The 21,344-nt window shown below is 39.7% G+C and overlaps 1 protein-coding gene across 1 annotated transcript in view; it reads right to left on the bottom strand.

The window, feature by feature from the left end:
- LOC120526448 (extracellular calcium-sensing receptor-like) overlaps positions 1 to 21,344 on the bottom strand; it is a 43,552-nt gene that overhangs the window by 18,068 nt on the left and 4,140 nt on the right. Inside the window, exons 3-6 of the mRNA XM_039749614.1 lie at positions 20,610 to 20,888; positions 14,200 to 14,835; positions 8,934 to 9,057; positions 1,634 to 2,106 (exon numbers count right to left, since the gene is read on the bottom strand). Coding sequence (XP_039605548.1) covers positions 1,634 to 2,106; positions 8,934 to 9,057; positions 14,200 to 14,835; positions 20,610 to 20,888 — 1,512 coding nt within the window. The remainder of the gene's footprint in view (positions 1 to 1,633; positions 2,107 to 8,933; positions 9,058 to 14,199; positions 14,836 to 20,609; positions 20,889 to 21,344) is intronic.

A 21,344-nucleotide genomic window follows, 5' to 3' on the forward strand; every position in this document is an offset into this window, starting at 1 on the left:
GACTGTGGGCCCTGGACTTTGGGGGATTCAGTGCCAAGGGCGCTGGGGTTGTGAGTGCACGTGACTTTTATGATTATTGTATATATTGTAAATAAACGGTGTGTGGGGAGAAAAATATGTTGTCCGTCTGTCTGTGCCGGGGCCAGCGTTCACAGTGGCCAAATCTCTCTCTCTCTTTCCTCAGTTCTCTCTGTGCATATTCCCTTGGCACGTCAGGTTCTCTTTCTCTTGAATTTCTTTACTCTAATTTTCTGTACTTCAGCAGAAGATAATCACTCTAGCAACTATTGGTGCAAAACTGTTATTGGCTTCCCGCTGGAAATTACCTGACTTTATCACTTTGTCTATTTGGAAGGCATCATTCTTTAACTTTCCGCTTTGTGGATTAACAGCTAATCTAACTCTACAGTTCAGAGATGGCTTACTGCAGTTTAGTTGATCAGGAGCTGGGTGGGGTTTGCCCCATTGTGCTTCTGTCTCCTCGCTTGCTGGTCAACTGTTGTACTACTGAATCTTTTTATTTTTTGTTTCCTTCAAATAATGTTCACCATTTCACAAGTATCTGGGTTTGGTGGGTATATGTGGTGATTCTTTTTTGCATCACTGTTGTAAGATTAAGATTAAAACAAAGATGCTATCATGATCATCAGATGCAGTTTGTCAGCATTCAATGTCATGTGTCAAGATGTCTGCTCTATTCCATTAACTTTTATTCAACATTAATAAGAGAAAATCAAAGGACCAAACTGCAGAGTAAAAGACACATTTATAGTTAAATAACAAAAGGAAATTATGTATTTAAAGGTAAAGCTTCTCACTGATTGTGAAACTGCATCAATGTGGAGTCTCCAGAACTGAGTTTGAGAGTCACTACTCTACAGAAAATGGTGAATAAATTTTGGCCTAAAACAAAAATTCTTACATTTCTTAGAATGAGAAAATAAATAGGACAGTCCACTGAACAATGATATCACTTACAATTAAGAAGCTGCACTGATTGTGAAAATGGTTGCAATTAAAACCTGCAGTCACAGGGGTCCAAGGACAACCTGTTTGAAGAGTCCAAGACTTCTGGTTCAAGTTTCTAGTTCGATGTTTTAAGTTACACCCTAGTGAGCATGGCCATCTTTTGGAAAAATTATGCAACTGTAAAACATCAAGTAGCTGGAACCATATTTTAGATTATACCTCTGAGTGACAAAATCATCAAACTGTAAAATACGAATTTATAGTTATTGAACCACATATTTATTCACCTTACAACCTGTAGTGAGTCAACTGAAAATCATATTGTACCCCTAAAGTACCTTTAATTAAAGATTCCTATCCATCCATTTTAAAATTTCCTAAATTCTAAACGTGGGCACCAAAGAGCACAAGAATATCCAGCTATGAGGGTATGGCAGTCAATCACAAACTATATTCACTTATACCCTCTCAGCTTAGGGTCTCTAACCTGAACGCCTTTGGGTTATGTGAAAAAGAATTTGAAGTATCATAGAAAACACATGTCAACATAATAATAACAAGCAACCCCAATGCAGAGACTAATTAAATGTAGGCCCAAAATCTCTGAATGAGTAGTGCCAACCAATTTACAATTAAAAAAATACATATATTTGAGGATACCTACCTGAAACAGTGTTCCCCCACAAGCAATGGAATTTGGTAAACATGACCCAACCCACTTCTGTAATCCACTGCCTGGTTTGGAAGCCCTGAAAGCAATCACCACCATGATAGTTTTGGCCAAGACACAAGAGACACTGAGTGCGAACACCGTACCAAAGGCAGTCTGGCGAAGCATGCAGGAGGTGGGTGAAGGTCTGCCAATGAAAATCAGAGAGCACAAGGGACACATGGCCAGAGCACAGAGAAGCACATAACTCAGCTGCCGGTTGTTAGCCTTCACTATGGGTGTATGATGGTGCCAGAGAAAAATGGCAAGAGTAGAGATTGGCATCAATGATGTCACCACCGAGAGGGACACCAGAACTACACCCAAAGGTTCCTGGAAGGACAGGAATTCAATCAGTTTGGGGGTACAGGAGTCTCGCTTTTCACTAGACCAGAAGCCCTCCGGGCAGTATAGGCACTCTGCAGAGTCTGTAATGAAAAGAGAAAGGAAAATAATTTCATTATCTATCTATCTATCTGTCTATCTGTCTGTCTGTCTGTCTGTCTGTCTGTCTGACTAAAAAGAAGTGCTTCCCTGTTTCCATGTAATCTAGGGGAAACAACTATGATATTTCAAATTTAATAATGACAAAATGTAAAATTTCTTCTTATCTTCAACAACTGCAGAATAGTTCAGATGGTTGATAGTATGTTTGACTACAAGTAATCAACACCTTGGTTTGGGTCCTTGCTGAATACTTTTTTTAATCTTCATCATATCTGTGTTTTATTTTGTCAGCCATATGAGGATAGTGACTTATTTGCAGGGGTCAATTCGAAGTTGCGTCAAGGCAAGGTCTGAGAATTGCCATGGGTAATCCTACAGTTTCCACATGATGAAAACAGAGTACTGACGTCACTTCTGGGGCCACCAAGGATCCGCCTCTTCCAGTCAGTTCAATGCACAAAGACCTGAAGTGAATTAGGCTTTAGTTCTAGATGTTGCAACTCAGAGAAGCACATTATCACTCTCAGAGCACTGTTACAAAATATTTCTTCTATTTCTTGCCTAACCATTACAGGAATTAAATGGAGTATCAAGCCTGGAACCCTAAGCATTTCAAAATCTATCCTGGGTCATTTTATTTATGCATAAATAAATCTAGAAGAATTTTCAACCCTATCTAAGTGATTTCAAAATAAAAAATTGTTTATTACTCTAAATTAATTCTTACCATAAAAAGAGCATTGTCCCAGATATTTTTTAAATGTATAATATTCTCACTGTTCAGTCTTCAACTCTATTTCTTTGTTATTTATTTTAAATCATTTTATTATCTGGAGAAATGACAACATCTTTCGATTTCTTTTCAGTTTTCAAATGCATGCTTAATGTATTCTGTAATTTAAATCATTAGATTACAAATGTCCTTTAATAAATCAGAACTGTTACTGTCTCTGTCTATTCTGCTTTCTTCTTCATTAATTCAAGTCTGACTTGTTTCTGCACAATTATCTAGCTGGAAAGTTAAAATTAAGACTCCAGTCCATCCATCCATTTTCTAACCCGCTGAATCCGAATACAGGGTCACGGGGGTCTGCTGGAGCCAATCCCAGCCAACACAGGGCACAAGGCAGGAACCAATCCTGGACAGGGTGCCAACCCACTGCAGGACACACACAAACACACCAAGCACACACTAGGGCCAATTTAGAATCGCCAATCCACCTAACCTGCATGTCTTTGGATTGTGGGAGGAAACTGGAGCGCCCGGAGGAAACCCACGCAGACACGGGAGAACATGCAAACTCCACGAGGGAGGACCCGGGAAGTGAACCCGGGTCTCCTAACTGCGAGGCAGCAGCGCTACCACTGCGCCACCGTGCCATCCCTATCAGTTCATGTGATGTTATTAATTTTGTATAAATTTCTCTGTTGCCATACTTAATATATTATAATGATAACTGTTACACATTACATAAGAAACAAGAAAAGGAAGCCTTATTTGATTTCACTATGAAATAAACATACATAACATTTCCAAACTTGATTAATACAATTCAGGGTTATGATGGCTGCAGCCTATCCTAGAGATCAAGGCTCAAGGTAGTAGACAATTTGAAACCCAGTCCTAGGGTCCTGGCAATCGTAGAGCTCTCTCATTGTCACATTCCCACAGTCTTCCTTTGAGCTTGTGGGAGAAAATCTTTGCAGACACAGAAAGAATGTGCATATAATGCATGGACAATGACTGGGTGTGGGCAGAGGCGTAGCTAAGGTTTTCTGCGCCCCCTCCTGTTTGCCAAAATGCAATGGGGAAGGGAAAGAAAATTTTTTAAAATGTATTTAAAATAATAGTATTTTAAGATATAAGTCATAAAAGTCTCTGCATCAACAAGGCATTTTCGCCCACAGGACTGCCGCATACTGGATGTTTTTCCCTTTTCACACCATTCTTTGTAAACCCTAGAAATGGTTGTGCGTGAAAATCCCAGTAACTGAGCAGATTGTAAAATACTCAGAATGGCCCGTCTGGCACCAACAACCATGCCACACTCAAAATTGCTTAAATCACCTTTCTTTCCCATTCTGACATTCAGTTTGGAGTTCAGGAGATTGTCTTGACCAGGACCACACCCCTAAATGCATTGAAGCAACTGCCATGTGATTGATTGATTAGATAATTGCATTAATGAGAAATTGAACAGGTGTTCCTAATAATCCTTTAGGTGAGTGTATATTGCTATCTTTCTTTTTCTTTCTACCGTCTCTCTTCCTTGCCTCTAACTCTCTCATCTGTCTGCGCTGTAAAGTAAAGTAAAGCAGTGTTCACCACCTAGAATCCACAGACTTGATTGGCTGAGTGATATCACATGAAATGGCTTAACGTGCATACAATTGGTCTGTGCATTTCCTCATCCACTAAAACATTACCGTAAATAAAATAGAAGCGGCCCGTCAGGTTTTAAATCATAACCTTCTGTTTTGGCTGTAAGTCTGGGTCCGTATGAGACAGCTTCTGGGTCCGGACCCGGACCGTGTTCCACCTGTTAGTGACTTCTGGTTTAAACCAACAAATAGTATGTTTTTCCTTGCCTCCACTTGATATTCGCTGCTATTGTTCTACTTTTCTTTGTGGTTTTGCCATTGTCTTTTCACAGAATGCTGAGCTTAAGGGCTATTTATATTGGTTTACATATTCAAAGAGGCGTAATTGTGGGAGGAGTTGGGGCGGGACAGCAGGCACGTGCACGTGTGTTACTTTTCACGCTGATCGGGATTTATGTAGAAGAAGAACGTGAATGTTTTTTGTACGCAAAGATTCCTGCATCTGGATTTTTCTGTGCATACGCACATTCACTCTTTTGTACTTACGCCATGTTATAGTGTGAGTTTTATGCACGGCGTTATACATGAGGCCCCTGATCCATCCATCCATCCATTTTTTAACCCGCTGAATCCAAAGACAGGGTCACGGGGGTCTGCTGGAGCCAATCCCAGCCAACACAGGGCACAAGGCAGGAACCAATCCTGGGCAGGGTGCCAACCCACCACAGGACACACACAAACACACCCACACACCAAGCACACACTAGGGCCAATTTAGAATCACCAATCCACCTAACCTGCATGTCTTTGGATTGTGGGAGGAAGCCGGAGCACCCGGAGGAAACCCACGCAGACACAGGGAGAACATGCAAACTCCAGGAAGCGATCCCAGGTCTCCTAACTGCGAGGCAGCAGCGCTACCACTGCACCGCCGTGCCGCCCGGCCCCTGATCCTTTTTACTAAAATCTTTTACTGTGTCATTTTTAGTCAGTACAATCAACTCTTAATCTTTGTTTGCTTAAACTAAAACAAATTATCTTTCCGGGGAGGTTATACCTAGTTGCTTTCCTCTGGACTTTCTCCAGCACTTCTGTTTGATTTTTTGTAATATGGAGACCAAAACTGTACCCAGAATACTTGAGGTGAGGCCACACTAGTGAGTTGAATAACTTAATCATAACTTAATTAATCATAACTTAATTGAATCCCAGAATACCTTTTTAAGTGAGTTAAATTCTTTTAATGAAATAAATCTACCTGAACTACGTAAAATAATTTCTCACTTGAAACCCTCCATCCACCTACGTTGATTATTACCAACAGGCTTTTTTAAAGAAGTCTCTAACGTTCTAATTGATAGTATACTTGACATAATGAACTAAATAGATACAAGGTTCTTCCCTGACTGTCTAAAGGCTGAAGTTGTTAAACCCCTACTCAAGAAAAGTAATTTCGACTCCTCTGTCTTTGACAATTTTAGACCAATTTCTTACCTGTCTTTCTTAAGTAAAATTCTCGAAAAGGCAGTTATTAAGCAGATCAATGATTACTTTGAATAAACATTCTATTCTTGATAAGTTTCAGGCAGATTTTAGAACAAATCATAGTATAGAAACTGCACTGGTTAAAGTAAAAAATGATTTGCGAATTAATGTGGACAGAGGCCATTTATCTGTTCTTGTTCTTATAGACAAGAGTGCAGCTTCTGACACCATAGACCACAGTATTCTTATAAGTTGCCTCAGTCAATGGGTGGGCCTGTTTGGCGGTGTCTTAAATTGGTTTTAGTTTTAATTAACGGGTAGAAAATTTTTTGTTAGTTGTGATTATACAGTACTTCAGAGATGCATGATATTATATATGGTGTACCTCAAGCATCTATACTTGGTCAGCTTCCTTTTTCCATCTACAGTATATGCTTCCATTAGGTCAGATCATTACAAACCACAAGGTGAACTACCACAGCTATGTGGACAACACACAGCTTTATTTATTGCTTAGACCTGATGACCCTGATGCTCTTGGCTCTCTTATCCAATGTCTTAGCAGTATTTCGAATTGGATGAATAGTAACCTTCTCAAACCAAATAAGGATAAAACAGAAATCGTGGTGATTTGGCAAACATGGATATAAGCAAGGATTATTGGAAATAAACTTGATTCCTTAGGTTTAAAAGTTAAGTCAGAATTAAAGGATTTAGGGTAATCTTCGACTTTGACATAAACTTTAAATCACATAATAACCAGATTACTAGGACTGCTTTCTTTCACATAAAGAGCATTGCAAAAGTTAGACCTCTAATAAATTTACAAGATGCTGAAAATTTAGTTCATGCTTTTGTTTTCAGTCAACTAGATTACTTTAATGCTCTCATAACAGTATTACCTAAGAAATATATCAATCGGTTGCAACTAGTGCAGAATTCAGCAGCCACAATCTCATTCAGAATTGTCTTTAAAATACTATTAATGGTTAATAAAGCCTTAAATAATCTTGCTCCATGCTGTATTTTGGAATGCCTGTCTCCCTACACTCCAAGTAGTTACCGTAGATCCTTGAGTGGTGGTCTACTTATTATTCCTAGAATCAAGCTTAGAAGAGATGGTGAGGTGGGATCTGCGGTTATGCAACTAAAATCTGGAATATTTTACCAAGCTAACTCTGTGGGAAAAAACTGCTAGAAACTCATTATTTTAGTATGGCTTTTTCTCAATAGAATATATGAGCGTAGAATGATCATATTCTTCAGGGACCTGCAATCTGTACTAATATCCATTATTCTCTGTTGTTTTCTCCAGGTCTTCTGTGGTGGTGATTTGCGCCACCACCATCTGATCTAGGCACCATGCAGCCCCCTGAGATGATGGAATGAAGGCAGGTGTCTCAGCTGTCCACGAGACCAACTCCATCAAATCCCATGAAATCTACAAGGTTTGATTTAGGAATTATTATGTTAGGTAGAATGTCCAGTGGGGGCTGAGTGGACTATTGACCCCATAACCCCTACAGATTTTTTTTTTCTCCAGTCTGTTTGTTTTTTTCTGTGCTCCTGTCCATTTGACCTTACCTTGTTGTGTTGTTATTTATTCTTTAATATTATTGCTTATTTTTATTTGCTTTCTGTTTTTGTAACTGCTCTGTTGGCCCCTTGGGCAAGGCCCTTAACCTGCAATTGCTCTGTCCTGGTTATGACGTTAATCTGCATCCATTCCTGCATGTAGGCCCTCCAACCTGCAGGGAAAAACCTGGGGGTTGGTGACAGAATTGGCACTCCATCCACCATAAGAAACCTCACACTGTTCCACTCCATGTGAATTAGTGTGGTGCTGAGGTGTTACCCGTTGCATGGCTGCACTCGGCTCCTAATCTGGGATCCTGTGTTGGTTTGTTGTGTTGAGGGTGCGAGAATGTGATGTATCAGTGCCTGCTCCTAACCTCTCTCTCTCTCTCTCTCTCTCTCTCTCTCTCTCTCTCTCTCCCCCTCTCTCTCTCTCTCCCCTCTCTCTCTCTCTCTCTCTCTCTCCCCCTCTCTCTCCTCTCTCCCTCCCTCCTCTCTCTCCCTCTCTCTCTCTCTCTCTCTCTCTCTCTCCCTCTCTCTCTCTCTCCCCTCTCTCTCTCTCTCTCTCTCTCTCTCTCTCTCTCTCTCTCTCTCGTAACTTTTTTTTGTCATCTTGTAAAGCACTGTGAGCTACATTGCTGTAGGAAAATGTGATATATAAATAAATGTTGTTGTTTAATGTTTTTAAATACTTATTTAATTTCTGGGCATGATCACCATCTGTGTGGAATTTGCATTTTCTTTCTGTGTCTGTGTGAGCTTTCCACAAAAAAACTCTTTAATTTAGCATCCTTGTTATGACTCAGTGTACTCAGTAACGGCAAAGGTGTGGAACTTCCAAAGTAGAGCTGAAAACAATCTAGTTTCCAACCTAGCCTGGCCATAAAAGACACTTCCCTATAGTCTGAGTGATTACTCAAAAGGCTGGCTTCAGGTTATACCATTGGAAGTGGCATGTTGTGTTCAAAATGTTTAAGTACACATAAAAGATCCTAACAAGGTTTTGATGGTTTTACTCAAACCACCCACCCCTCACAGTGGGATTTTTTGAGAGATATCCAGTGCTGCTGGAAAAGCCCCCACTATCACCTCACGGCCTGTAAATTGTATTATGTCTAAGTTCTGTTCTACATTGTAAAATGTAATCATTTGTGTTTCCTACTAAGCATTTTCCCAATTTCTAGATATATTTTTCTGAATTTCATCTTCTACATCTAGTATAGAATCTTTCTCATAAGTGGATCTAATAGTAAAGGATGGAATGGATAGACTGGATCCTTTTACTTCAGAACACTCCTGATATTTAAAACTTTTTTGTTATTGTGCTTAGAAAATGGATGCATGGATGGATTAATGGATCTTTGACAACAACTGTCTTCACCCCAACCACACATCACACCAGCCAAATAAAAAAAAAAAGTCTCACCAGACTCATTAGCAAATGCCCCTTCAGAACAAGGAATACAATCAAAGCAGCAGACAGGTTGCCCACGGCGAGTGGCTTTGCGGGTGCCAGCTGGACAGCTTTCTGTACACACTGAACGAGGAATCTAGGAAAGAATGAGAAAAATGTCAGGGATAAATTCTTTAAATCTGGTCGTCGTAAAATTTCCCCTCTCAGTCTTGTGGTAGTCGTTCGGCCTGAAGACCTTTTCTATCATGGAAAGCAGGTTTCATCAATGGAAGCTCTTGTGCAGATTTTTTATCCATTATTTTAAGACCTCATAGTGTTCTTTGGTGTTTTAAGGTGGTGGATGTCACTCAAATGAAACAATGGCCCTGCCACTATATTAGAACAAACATGCCACTTGTTTTTAAACATTCTTGTGTTTTGCTAACTGTTGTTTCGCTATGCTGCAAGTCCTAAAGGGAATTCAAGGTACCAAAAATCCTGGCTGCATAAAGAGTAAAGAACATGGCCCACACCTGCTTTTGTCCTCCATTCCAGATGATGGCATTTTCATTTATCAGGAGGTCTTGACCAGGTGCAGCACTAAAGTTAAAGCTGCCAACCTTGACATAGCGAATCTCTCCTGTGTGGGTCTCTTGCCAGTTAAGGATGTCATAAAGAGCTGGAGGGTTACCATTGTCATCAAAGAACACCGCCTCAGCAGCATTGTTGATAAAGTGCACCTTCTTCATGTAATGGAGAAGCTAATGGAGGAAATAAGAAGTGAAAGGTATGCATCTGGTGGATAACATGAACAAAGAGATGATGATTTTTTTCAATGTTAAAAGCAATCACTCTGCAACAGGGCTTAATGTAAAGAACATTAAATGAACAGAGAGGCTGAACTGAGTATTGAATGAAACAACTGTCTTAATATTGTGAATTTCCCCTTGGGATTAATACAGTATCTATCTATCGATCTATCTGTCTAATAAAATGAATTCTGGTCATGGTGGCACAGGATGCAGAGGTTAGTGCTGCAGCACAGATCCATCATACTTATTTTGAATCTTGAACTCCGTTGCTGTGTGAAGTTTGTATGTTCTTATCATGTTTGCAGGGGATTTACCCCCACAACCCAAAGATATTCATCTTGGTTTAATATATGATGGGTGATTCAAATTTGGCACCATATGGGAGTGTGCATTAGTGGACCCTACAATGTAATGGAGATGTATCATGAGTTGTTTGTTATCTGCCTTATGCCAAATGTTTCCAGTAAATGCTAAAGGCTACGTGGCATTACAAAACTTTTCTAGTGATTTTTAGTTGTAGACTTCATGTACATAATCTTAATATCAGGAGTAGTTATGGTGGAATCCGTGACTGCCATTTGAGTTATACAGCATATCCAGTAACTCAGGAAAACTAGTCTGTGACTTGCACTGAAAAGCAGAAGAGAGGTTTATCTGTCTGATGTTTCATGTTTTACTTATCAAGATAAAATTAAAAAAACAAAAAAGGGCCAAGATTGCAGGGGAACACGTCATACCATAAACCCGTCGCACTGGAACCGACTCCATTAGGCTCCATTACTGGCTGTCAGAAAAAGGGATGGGCTTTCAATAATTTGGAAACATGAAACTTGGTTGGAAAGTCATCATGCAGTTATCAAACATGATATCCTCAGTGATCTAGACATGTAACTTGACATACTTAAGTGACAAGATCAGCAAAACTATTCTGTTAAGGTTTGACATTCCTCTGACTAGAGGTTTTAGACGTCAGCTTCAGGCTAAAAGCCTGAATTTCATTAAACAACTTTAATAATGCTATGTTATTATTATAAAAAGGAACACATTATGAGAATATGATAAAAGAACTGTGCTACCTATCTAAGACCGGTTGAAATATAAATAGCCAATGAAGACCTCAGTATATTCAGTGATAACATCTGAAGTGCACCATCTATTGGAATGTATTTTGTAATGCATGTAGTAATAAAATGGCATTGCATTTTTTTTCCAAATGATGACACATCACAAATATTTTCAGTAATAAAATGCATTGCAGTTTTCATTCCAACAAATGCCATATCAGAAAAAAAATAGTACTGCTTTTATGAATCCTATAACAAATGGTATATAACAGAGATATAACAACCAGACAGACACACACACACACACAAAGATACTTGTTCTTTTATTGAGTTCGATATGAACCTGAGTGTAATCCCAAAACACTCAGGTCACAGCAACATTTACCTTTACATGTATTAACTTACCAGATGCTTTTATACAAAGCAATTTACAAATTAGATCAACATAATCAAGTCAACGTTAGTTAGGGTCTGTTTTGAGTCAACTGTTACAAGACAAGGTTACAAAATTGACCAGTTACAACACAAGCCCTTCAACAGCTCCACCATTTTTATATGTGCCCCGTGTAATCTCCTTCATTATCTTTTAGTGAAAGGGAAAACCAGCCACTCCTTCATATCTAGCCTGTTTATGTTGCTCATGGTCACTCACAAGGTGTGGGTGACTATCCCAAAGCTACTCAGGAGCCAACTCTACATGATTTGATGGAGATATTTAATGTCAATTAAATTAAAAGTTAATTCAATTGACTTTTTCCCTCTAATTAATGACCAGTGATAGACTGGATTTCTATCAAAGATAGCCTCTGAAGAACCTGAAATAAATAATGCTGGATTGCTCATCTCCATCATAACATTTCATACTGTAAAACTTGCTACTCTCATGTATGTCACCTTGTTACTTTCCTGATTTATGTTTAAGGACAACAGGCTGAGCTATTGGTGAGAACACTCTCTTGTGGTTCATCTCTACATCTGCCTTTTCTGTATTCTCCACAGAAAGGTTACTTAGCTCAGATCATGGAGGCTGTTCATACATGCCCTGTATTTAAACTGTAAATTCAGAGTTATTCTATGGTGTCAAACATGGTCAGCTTTGAATATCAATGCACTAACATATGAATCCAGGAGGGAAACTTTTTTTCTCCTGTTGATTAATAATTCAGCCATTCCTAATATCATATAACCCAAATCTAGCTCAAAGTACCTGTTTTGACCATCCATCCATTATCCAACCCGCTATATCCTAACTACAGGGTCACGGGAGTCTGCTGGAGCCAATCCCAGCCAACACAGAGCGCAAGGCAGGAAACAAACCTCAGGCAGAAGCCAGCCCACCTCAGCTGTTTTGACCATCCTTCTTAAATGTGGCGTAGAATGCATTCACTAATACATGAACGATTTAGAGACTCCAATCAACCTACCCTACAGACGTCATACAGACAGTGAAAAGAGCAGGATCTGAATCCAGTATTCTTGTACTGAAAGGCAGGAGTGCTAGCCATAGTCACTATACCGATCAGTGGTCTATCAATCTTTGTCTGTTGCTTTGTTGAAAGTTCAACAGACTGTAGGGATGCAGTGCTCTTAGGCTACCACCTTACAATTTCAGGACACCAAGCTACAATCCAGGCCTGGTCAATCTGTGTTCTGCCATAGCGGTGAGGAAGATGAGGGAACAAAATTCCTAACAAATGCCAGACTAAAGAGCTAATAGTTCATCGGGGTTGCAGCACAGGCCAGCTCACCTGCTTTTTTTAAATCTGTGATTCCCTGATACAGAAAGAAGCAGTCAAGAAAGGTTCGGGAGATGGTTTGCTAGTCAAACAGTCAGAAAAAAAGAATTGTCAACAGGAAATCAAAAACATAACTTGCCAAAATGCTAACCAGAATCCAAAGTCAAAACTTAAATAGCTAAATTTTACAGGAACAAAATTTAACAAAGAAACACATACTGATAATGATAAAGAATTCATCATACTGATTTATAAAACATCATGTCAGTGTTGATCACATAGTTTTCAAAAATCTCTGCACACTTCGGAAATTCCTAAAGTCTGGAGACAAGCCAAAATTATTTTATTACTGTATTTAAAAAGACTGATCGGCAGACCGAAGTAACTATTGACCAATGAACTCAACGTGCATCACAGGTAAATTAATGGAAGTAATTTTAAGGAGAATATTGAGCAACACATTGTGAGAATAGGAATTTTACTTAATCAATAAGCTGGTCAAATTTGAAGGTGATACCAAACTAACTGAAAGTACAGATAATGTAGTATCAGCTAAATTGTTACGGAGAGACTTTGAAAAGATGTAGGATAAGGCAGATTTGTGGCAGATGAAATTCAATGTAAGTAAATGTGAAGTATTACACGTGGGAATTGGAAATGTTAGATTTGAATATGCAATTGGAGGTCTGAAACTTGAAAGTATCCCTTATTAGAATGAACTAGGAGTCATAGTGGTCTCATAAACCAAACTGAACTGCTCGCTAGCCATATCCCCCTTTCCATGCTTTGCATCCAAATACATTTTTGCCATGCTTTACTGAGGAAAAGGTTACAGATGAAATGAAAATTCTGTATATGTGGCATGAGTTTCACATTTGGAAACACCATTATTTATGTAATACAGTATATTGCACTGCAGTTTCTTAAAAGAAAGTTCATAGGTCAGACTTTATATCATAAAATAAATAAAACGTTATCATTTTTTGCTTCAGTTAAACTTCTAAAGATGTATTTTGATTCCACCTCTAACATATTCTCTAACTGTAAATCACCTGAATTGCTTAGAGCTGAGAATTAGAAATCTATAGACAATTCTACTCTACTGCACTTTACATTTATTATGGAAAGATGCTATATAAAATGCAGTGTCTGTTAACAAGCTCAAAGACATTCAAGAAATCTATAACTTAATTTTATTACCAACACTGGCATTTTGTATGACTAAACATTACAAATATGATGTAATTGTGCTGTACTAAGATGTTCATTACAGAAAGACGATACACTCCATAAAATAAAGTTAGTCTAGGCCTAAACCATCCATCCAGCTATATCCTAACTACAGAGTTATGGGGGTCTGCTGGAGCCAATCCCAACACAGGCCACAAACGCAGGAAACAAACCCCAGGCAGGGCGCCAGCCCACTGCAGGGCACACACTAGGGACAATTTAGGATCACCAATGCACCTAACCTGCATGTCTTTGGACTGTGGGAGGAAACCTGAGTACCCAGAGGAAACCCACATAGACACAGGGAGAACATGCAAACTCCACACAGGGAGGACCCCAGAAGCGAACCCGGGTCTCCTAACTGCGAGACAGCAGTGCAACCCACTGCGCCACCATGGCGACCAGGCCTAAACCAATCAGTGCTAAATGTTAATAATTAGAAAATCAATTGACGTACCTGCCAGGGTTCAAAATCCTGTATGTTTGCACATTCATTGTTTAGAAAAGGTCCTTTCATGTGCTTGCAAAAATGAAGATCATGCAGGGCATTAGCTACTGCATAAACAGCATTGTACACATTATAGGTGACTCGTAGGTTGGAAACATCTGAATAAGCAGTATCCAGACTGGCCAGACTCTCCTGCTGAGTGCAGGTAAGCTGAGAACCAATAAAGCTGGACATATGATCAGGGAGGTCAGGCCATTTGCACTTGAAAACCTCCTCCCAGAAGAGTTTAACAAGGACATCACCAGAGCTGGCCTTCTGTTGCTGTGTGGTGCTGTTCTCACCCCAAGCTATGACATCACTGTTTTTGTTCAGGTTGGCAGACTTCCCTAATGGCCACTGAGGTGAGACACTTAGCAGATGTTCCTTGAGACCAGGAATCTCCCCCCGACGAATGGCAAAGCCAATGGTGCCTCCCAGTGTCCTGAGTTGATCTTTCTGTGCCAAACTAGGTGAAGTGGACCAGGCCTCACTTGCGATCCACACCTTACCAGTCACATTCTGCCGGGCCATCTCAGCCATGACAGGAATCAAGTAAGACTCAAAAGAAAAGACAATAATGACATTCGCTGTAGAGGATTTGACTACCTGAAAAGCATAATAAGCGCAATAATTAGTTACGTCAAGGTCCGATTTAAGATTTATACATTAAAAAACAACATTTATTTACAATGACAACATGATGATTAGTCATTATTAGAATTAATATCATCCATAGTAGGGTCACAGAGAAATTCAACAGGGTTACAGAATTGTTCTCACAAGCATTGAATGTAATGTATCCAGTCTTGAATGTCCATCAAAGGATTCTCTCTTGGAAAGATAGAAACTAGACCAAATTAGAATTCTTAATTACCATACTACACAACTCTGTGGGGTGTGAGAGGAATACAGATATATAAAGAAAGTACAATCTATGTCCCCGGTAGCTATGGAGCAGAACCAATAACTACTGCATCACTCTATCACCTCTTATTATATTTCAAACATATCTCAAAAATATCCAGAATTAAATTTTATCCACTTGTTTTTGAATGGATTTTTCCCAGTGTTTGAAGTGGGCTGCTACTCGTACCAGTATTTTTGCCTTTTGCTGTTTGGATTAGTTTTTTTTTTTTTTTTTTTTATTGCGTGGTGGCAGTGGGTAAAGTCAGCCCATGTTCACCAGTGTTGTACTGGCACTTCTACTTTTTACTCTTCAAAGCATCATCAGTTATTCGTTCAACATTTCCTAACGAAAACTATCTCCTGGGAATTATAGCAATGGGGTACCCCCAACCCCCTTGGTGTCCATCGTAAAATATCTCCACCTCCCACCTTATATATGTATGAAGTAGAATACCTTCCCATTTCCTAACATAAATGTCTCCAAAGGATCTGAAACACCTGGAGTACCGTCTGTCTTTTCTTCCACTTTAACTTATAGCTTATTCCATTTCAGGGATGGATGGAGTGAAAGCCATTTCTGGCAGCATTTGATGCAAGGCACGACCAATCAAAGAGACACCAGTCAAAGAGGGCATGCCTGTCCACAAACTCACACTCACTTATTGTTACCACTGCATGACACCAGGCACTATGAGCTCAAGCCTGTTTCAGTAATGGTACTGCATCATCCAAGCACAACTTTATATCTAAGAAGTACATGTCCTGAATAACTAGAGCATTTTGATTATCTGATCTCAGTCCTTTACCACCATGGCTGTTAAATGTTTCACTTTTGTATCTTGTTGTATGTTGTATTGCTTTTCTGTCCTCTGTGTAAGTGGGGTACACTATATAATTGCTATATCCGTTTCAATTGATTTCTTTCATATATCTACCTTATTTTGTACTTTAATTGACAAAGTAAATAAAAATAATTGCAGTGTAATAATTATGTGTGCTGTTTCCAACCCACAGTGAACCTCATATGCATTAAGCACAATTCATGGATGGATGGATGCATGGATGGATAAAAAACTATGAAATAATTCACATTATCATCAAAGCATTTTGTATTATTATATAATCTATAATTTTATAAATGATAATCAGCAATTGTCAACCCCTGTTTTGACCATCTTTTTCCATCCAGTATGATATCCTCTAGGCAGGCTTTGGCCTCCACTAACCTCAGATAATTGAAGCTGTTTAGTAATTATTCAAGTCAAGTCAAGTCATGTTGGGGAGCATGCACTGGTACAGTTTGTTGCCACACCCACTACACGTCAAAACAGCTCGGAATCCCGGTCGGCAACCCCCAAGGCAGACACGCGGTCCAGTCCTACCCTCCGGAAATGACCCTCTATCTGCCGCAACCAGGTGTTACGTGGTCAAATCCTTGGCCTGGTCCAGCCACTTGGATCCTCAACAATGAGGATCTTATGAGCCAGATCCCCGACAGGGAAACGCGCCTCATGGCCATAGTGCCGTAACTGACGCTCCCTCACAATGCAGATAATATGCCTAATTTGGGACTCCATGAGCAACCGCTCATTCGACACAAAGTCAAAGCAACGGTACCCAAGGATTTTCCGGAGAGACACAGTACTAAAGGACTCCAGTCTTCGACTCAGGTCACTGGATAGCATCCATGTCTCACAACCATATAGCAAGACAGGAAACACCAGAATTCTAAAGACTTGGACCCTCGTCCTTTTGTATAGATATCGGGAATGCCACACACCCCTTTCCAGCGACTTCATGAACCCCCATGTTCTCCCAATCCGTCTACTGACTTCACAAGAAGAGTCACCAGAGACATTAATGTCACTGACAAGGTAAGTAAACCTCTCAACAAGGTCAACAATCTCTCCGCAGACAGAAGCACTGCTGATGGCTTTGCCCAAAAGGTCATTAAAGGCCCACCACAGGTAGTCAAACTTGTAATAAAAAAATATTTGTGTCTAACTGCCAGCTAAGTAAGCTGTTGGTTATCAACATCAACTTTTAATTTCTTTTTCTATGTCAGACAAATAGCTTTTTTGTATTTAAAGAAACCCATGGTAATACGACTACTACTACTATATATACAGCCATATGAAAAAGTTTGGGAACCCCTCTCAGCCTGCATAATAATTGACTCTACTTTCAACAAAAAAGATAACAGTGGTGTGTCTTTCATTTCCTAGGAACATCTGAGTACTGGGGTGTTTTCTGAACAAAGATTTCTAGTGAAGCAGTATTTAGTTGTATGAAATTAAATCAAATGTGAAAAACTGGCTGTGCAAAAATGTGGGTCCTCTTGTCATTTTGCTGATTTAAATGCATGTCACTGCTCAATACTGATTATTTGCAACACCAAATTGGTTGGATTAGCTTGTTAAGCCTTGAACTTCATAGACAGGGGTGTCCAATCACGAGCAAAGGTATTTAAGGTGGTCAATTGCAAGTTGTGCTTCCCTTTGACTCTCCTCTGAAGAGTGACAGCATGGGATCCTCAAAGCAACTCTCAAAAGATCTGAAAACAAAGATTGTTCAGTCTCATTGTTTAGGGGAAGGCTACAAAAAGCTACCTCAGTGGTTTAAACTGTCAGTTTCAACTGCAAGGAATGTAATCAGGAAATGGAAGGCCACAGGCACAGTTGCTGTTAAACCAGGTCTGGCAGGCCAAGAAAAATACAGGAGTGGCATATGTGCAGGATTGTGAGAATGGTTACAGACAACCCACAGATCACCTCCAAAGACCTGCAAGAACATCTTGCTGCAGATGGTGTATCTGTACATCGTTCTTCAATTCAGCCCAATTTGCACAAAGAACATCTGTGTGGCAGGGGGATGAGAAAGAAGCCCTTTCTGTACTCACGGCACAAACAGTCTCGCTTGTTGCATGCAAATGCTCATTTAGACAAGCCAGATTCATTTTGGAACAAAGTGCTTTGGACTGATGAGACAAAAATTTAGTTATTTGGTCATAACAAAAAGTGCTTTGCATGGTGGAAGAAGAACACCGCATTCCAAGAAAAACACCTGCTACCTACTGTCAAATGTGGTGGAGGTTCCATCATGCTGTGGGGCTGTGGGGCTAGTTCAGGGACTGGGGCCCTTGTTAAAGTTGAGGGTCGGATGAATTCAACCTAATATCAACAAATTCTTCAGGATAATGTTCAAGCATCAGTCACAAAGTTGAAGTTACGCAGGGGTTGGATATTCCAACAAGACAATGACCCAAAACACAGTTTGAAATCTATAAAGGCATTTAGGGAGAGGTACAATATTCTGGAATGGCCGTCACAGTCCCCTGACTTGAATATCATTGAAAATCTATGGGATGATTAGAAGCAGGCTGTTCATGCTCGTCAGCCATCAAATTTAACTGAACTGGAGAGATTTTGTATGGAAGAATGATCAAAAATACCTCCATCCAGAATCTAGACACTCAAAGGCTAAAGGAGGCATCTAGAGGCTGTTAGATTTGCAAAAGGAGGCTCAACTAAGTATTGATGTCATATCTCTGTTGGGGTGCCCAAATTTATGCACCTGCCTAATTTTGTTATGATGCATATTTCATATTTTCTGTTAATCCAATAAACTTAATGTCACTGCTGAAATACTACTGTTTCCATAAGGCATGTCATATATTAAAAGGAAGTTGCTACTTTGAAAGCTCAGCCAATGATCAACAAAAATCCAAAGAATTAAGAGGGGTTCCCAAACTTTTTCATATGACTATAGTAATATTAATATTTTCAAACCCACTTAAGCCAACTGAGGGGACACAGTACAAGAAATAGTCCTGGATAGGGAACCCATCCATCATATGGCCCACTCACACATAAAGAAAGTATAAAACCAGTTGGGCACAGAAGTCAAAGCCACGGGATGATGGTTCCATTGAGAAACCGCACACAACCACTGCACTACTGTCCTGACCATAGTGATAATAATGATAATGAGGTCCCAGAAAGACTCCACCACCACTACTTACCACTATTACTACTAATAATAATCATAATAATAATAATAATAATAGTGGAGGTACTGCAATGGTAGCATTGATGCCTCGCAACAAAGAGACAGAGGTTCAAGTCCCAGGTACTCTCTGAATACACTTTGCATGTTCTCTCCATTTCCACAAGGGTTTCTTATAGGTACTCTGGTTTCCTCCCACAGTCCAAAGACATGCAGGGCTGGTAATGCTAAATTGGCTTGCATGTTAGACTGTGTGTTTACCCTGCAATGAACTAGCACCCTGTCCAGAGCCCATGGTCAGCTCTACCACACTGGCTAACTAGGCAATCGCCTAGGGTGTCAAAGTTTTTGGGAGGCAGCACAAACTGAACCGTATTCAGCAGTGGACATACCACCAGGGCATTGTGGTTGAATGCCTAGGGGCCATTAAAGGAATACTAAAAGCATCAAGGGGTCCAAGCTCGATGAAATGAGTATCCCTACTCTGAAATCTCCAAGGACACATTCAGATCTTAGATATGACATCCATTTACAACTCACAGAAAACCTAAAAATGGATTACCACTCTTTAATAATGCGTATAGCAATTGCCTTTAAAGCTTGTTTTGACATGTTCACTTTTGCTTAAGTTTGAAAAAATAAAGATGCTAAAATGCATCTTCAGAACAGTGCCATGGAAGAACCACTTTTTGGTCAGAAGAACCATCCACATGAAGGTTGCAGAAGGTTCCTTTAAATATTTAGATTTGTAACAGGCTCCGTAAACAGCCTTGAACAGTTAATAACACATCTGTGAAATAACAATTTTCTGATTTTAAAGGGACTCCTGCTTCATATAATAAAATAAGCTGATTTTAGGCGGTCTTGATCTGCTAGTATTCTGCTGCTATACATTAAAAATTTCCATTTTAACCACATACTAGGAACCTTTTCAAACCCCAAAAATCTAATTCCATATGCAAAGAGTCCTTCTGGGAATGAAATAGTTGTTTGTCAAGAAGTGGTACCATAAAACCCAGTAAAGTCTCATTAAGGAATCAGCATTCTTAAGAAAGTAGGGCAACAATGAGCTATGCTCCTGCCTTGCTGAGATAGGGTCCAGCTTCCTCACGGTGTTGCTCAGGATAAGCGAGCTTGGGAAAATGAATGGACAGTGGGTGACGTTATGGTAATTGTGATATGCAGGAAGGACAACTAAATACCAAAATAAATTAATATTGTACTATTACAGATGTTTTCATGCTTATATGGGTGTGCTGGCCAAGTTAATTCTAAAGCAAAATCAATAGTCATCATCATCGTCATCATCGTAAATGAAGCAAGTACAATATACTGTACATGTGTCCGACGAGGTTACTGCTACGTTTCTTTATTTTGTATGTCAAGTGAGATTTGATCTTATTGCATATTTTGCAGCTGCAGTCTTTCTTTACATAGCGCGGCTGACGAGGACGCCCCCGAACACAAACCTGTACTATCTTCGCTATCTTCTTGAGGTTGTAAAGCACTGGCACTGTTTCGGAAAAAGCCAGACAAACTCCGCTTCCTTGTATTTCCTCTCGAAGTATTTGACTGCCCAGCTGTCCATAGTCATCTTCTGCAGCGAGGATGCCAACCCAGGACCATCCAAAGTAACGCACCAACCGGGCCAGAGCTCGCGACTGGAATTCATCACTTGGTATCGTACGGAAGAAGGAAGGAAACTGTCGGCGGTCACTGAGCAGCGGCACTGATGAAAAATAGCTGATCTGCGTTTGAAAGAAAAGCATAAGAGGAAATTCGGGTATACAAGGCAATATAGTGCTGCTTTACAATGGGAAAGAAAACAAGAAGGACAGTATGAGGGGCAGCGTGCTTATCAGAATACTTAGATAACTGAATAGTTTCTAATGTGGAATCAACCTTCTGGATCCCAAAGTTTACTTATATTGAGTGATAACAAACAGATCGGATTCAGCCAACTGTATAATCTTATATATTACTTTACTTATTTCTGTATCTGTCCGTCTGTTTGTTTACAATTTCACCAGTTTTTCGAATTCGCTTTTGGGGCAACTGGTTCGTGGCAACATTTGACATTTGAAACACATATAATATGAATCGGAATAGGAATATATACATTCATACAAGTGAAATTGTCAAAACCTAACACGGAAATCTTTCCTTTTGTATAAAGTATCAAGTAGCCACAGGAAAACACATAC

The sequence above is a fragment of the Polypterus senegalus genome, chromosome 3 (assembly GCF_016835505.1).
Source record: "Polypterus senegalus isolate Bchr_013 chromosome 3, ASM1683550v1, whole genome shotgun sequence".
NCBI classification, from domain to species: Eukaryota; Metazoa; Chordata; class Cladistia; order Polypteriformes; family Polypteridae; genus Polypterus; species Polypterus senegalus.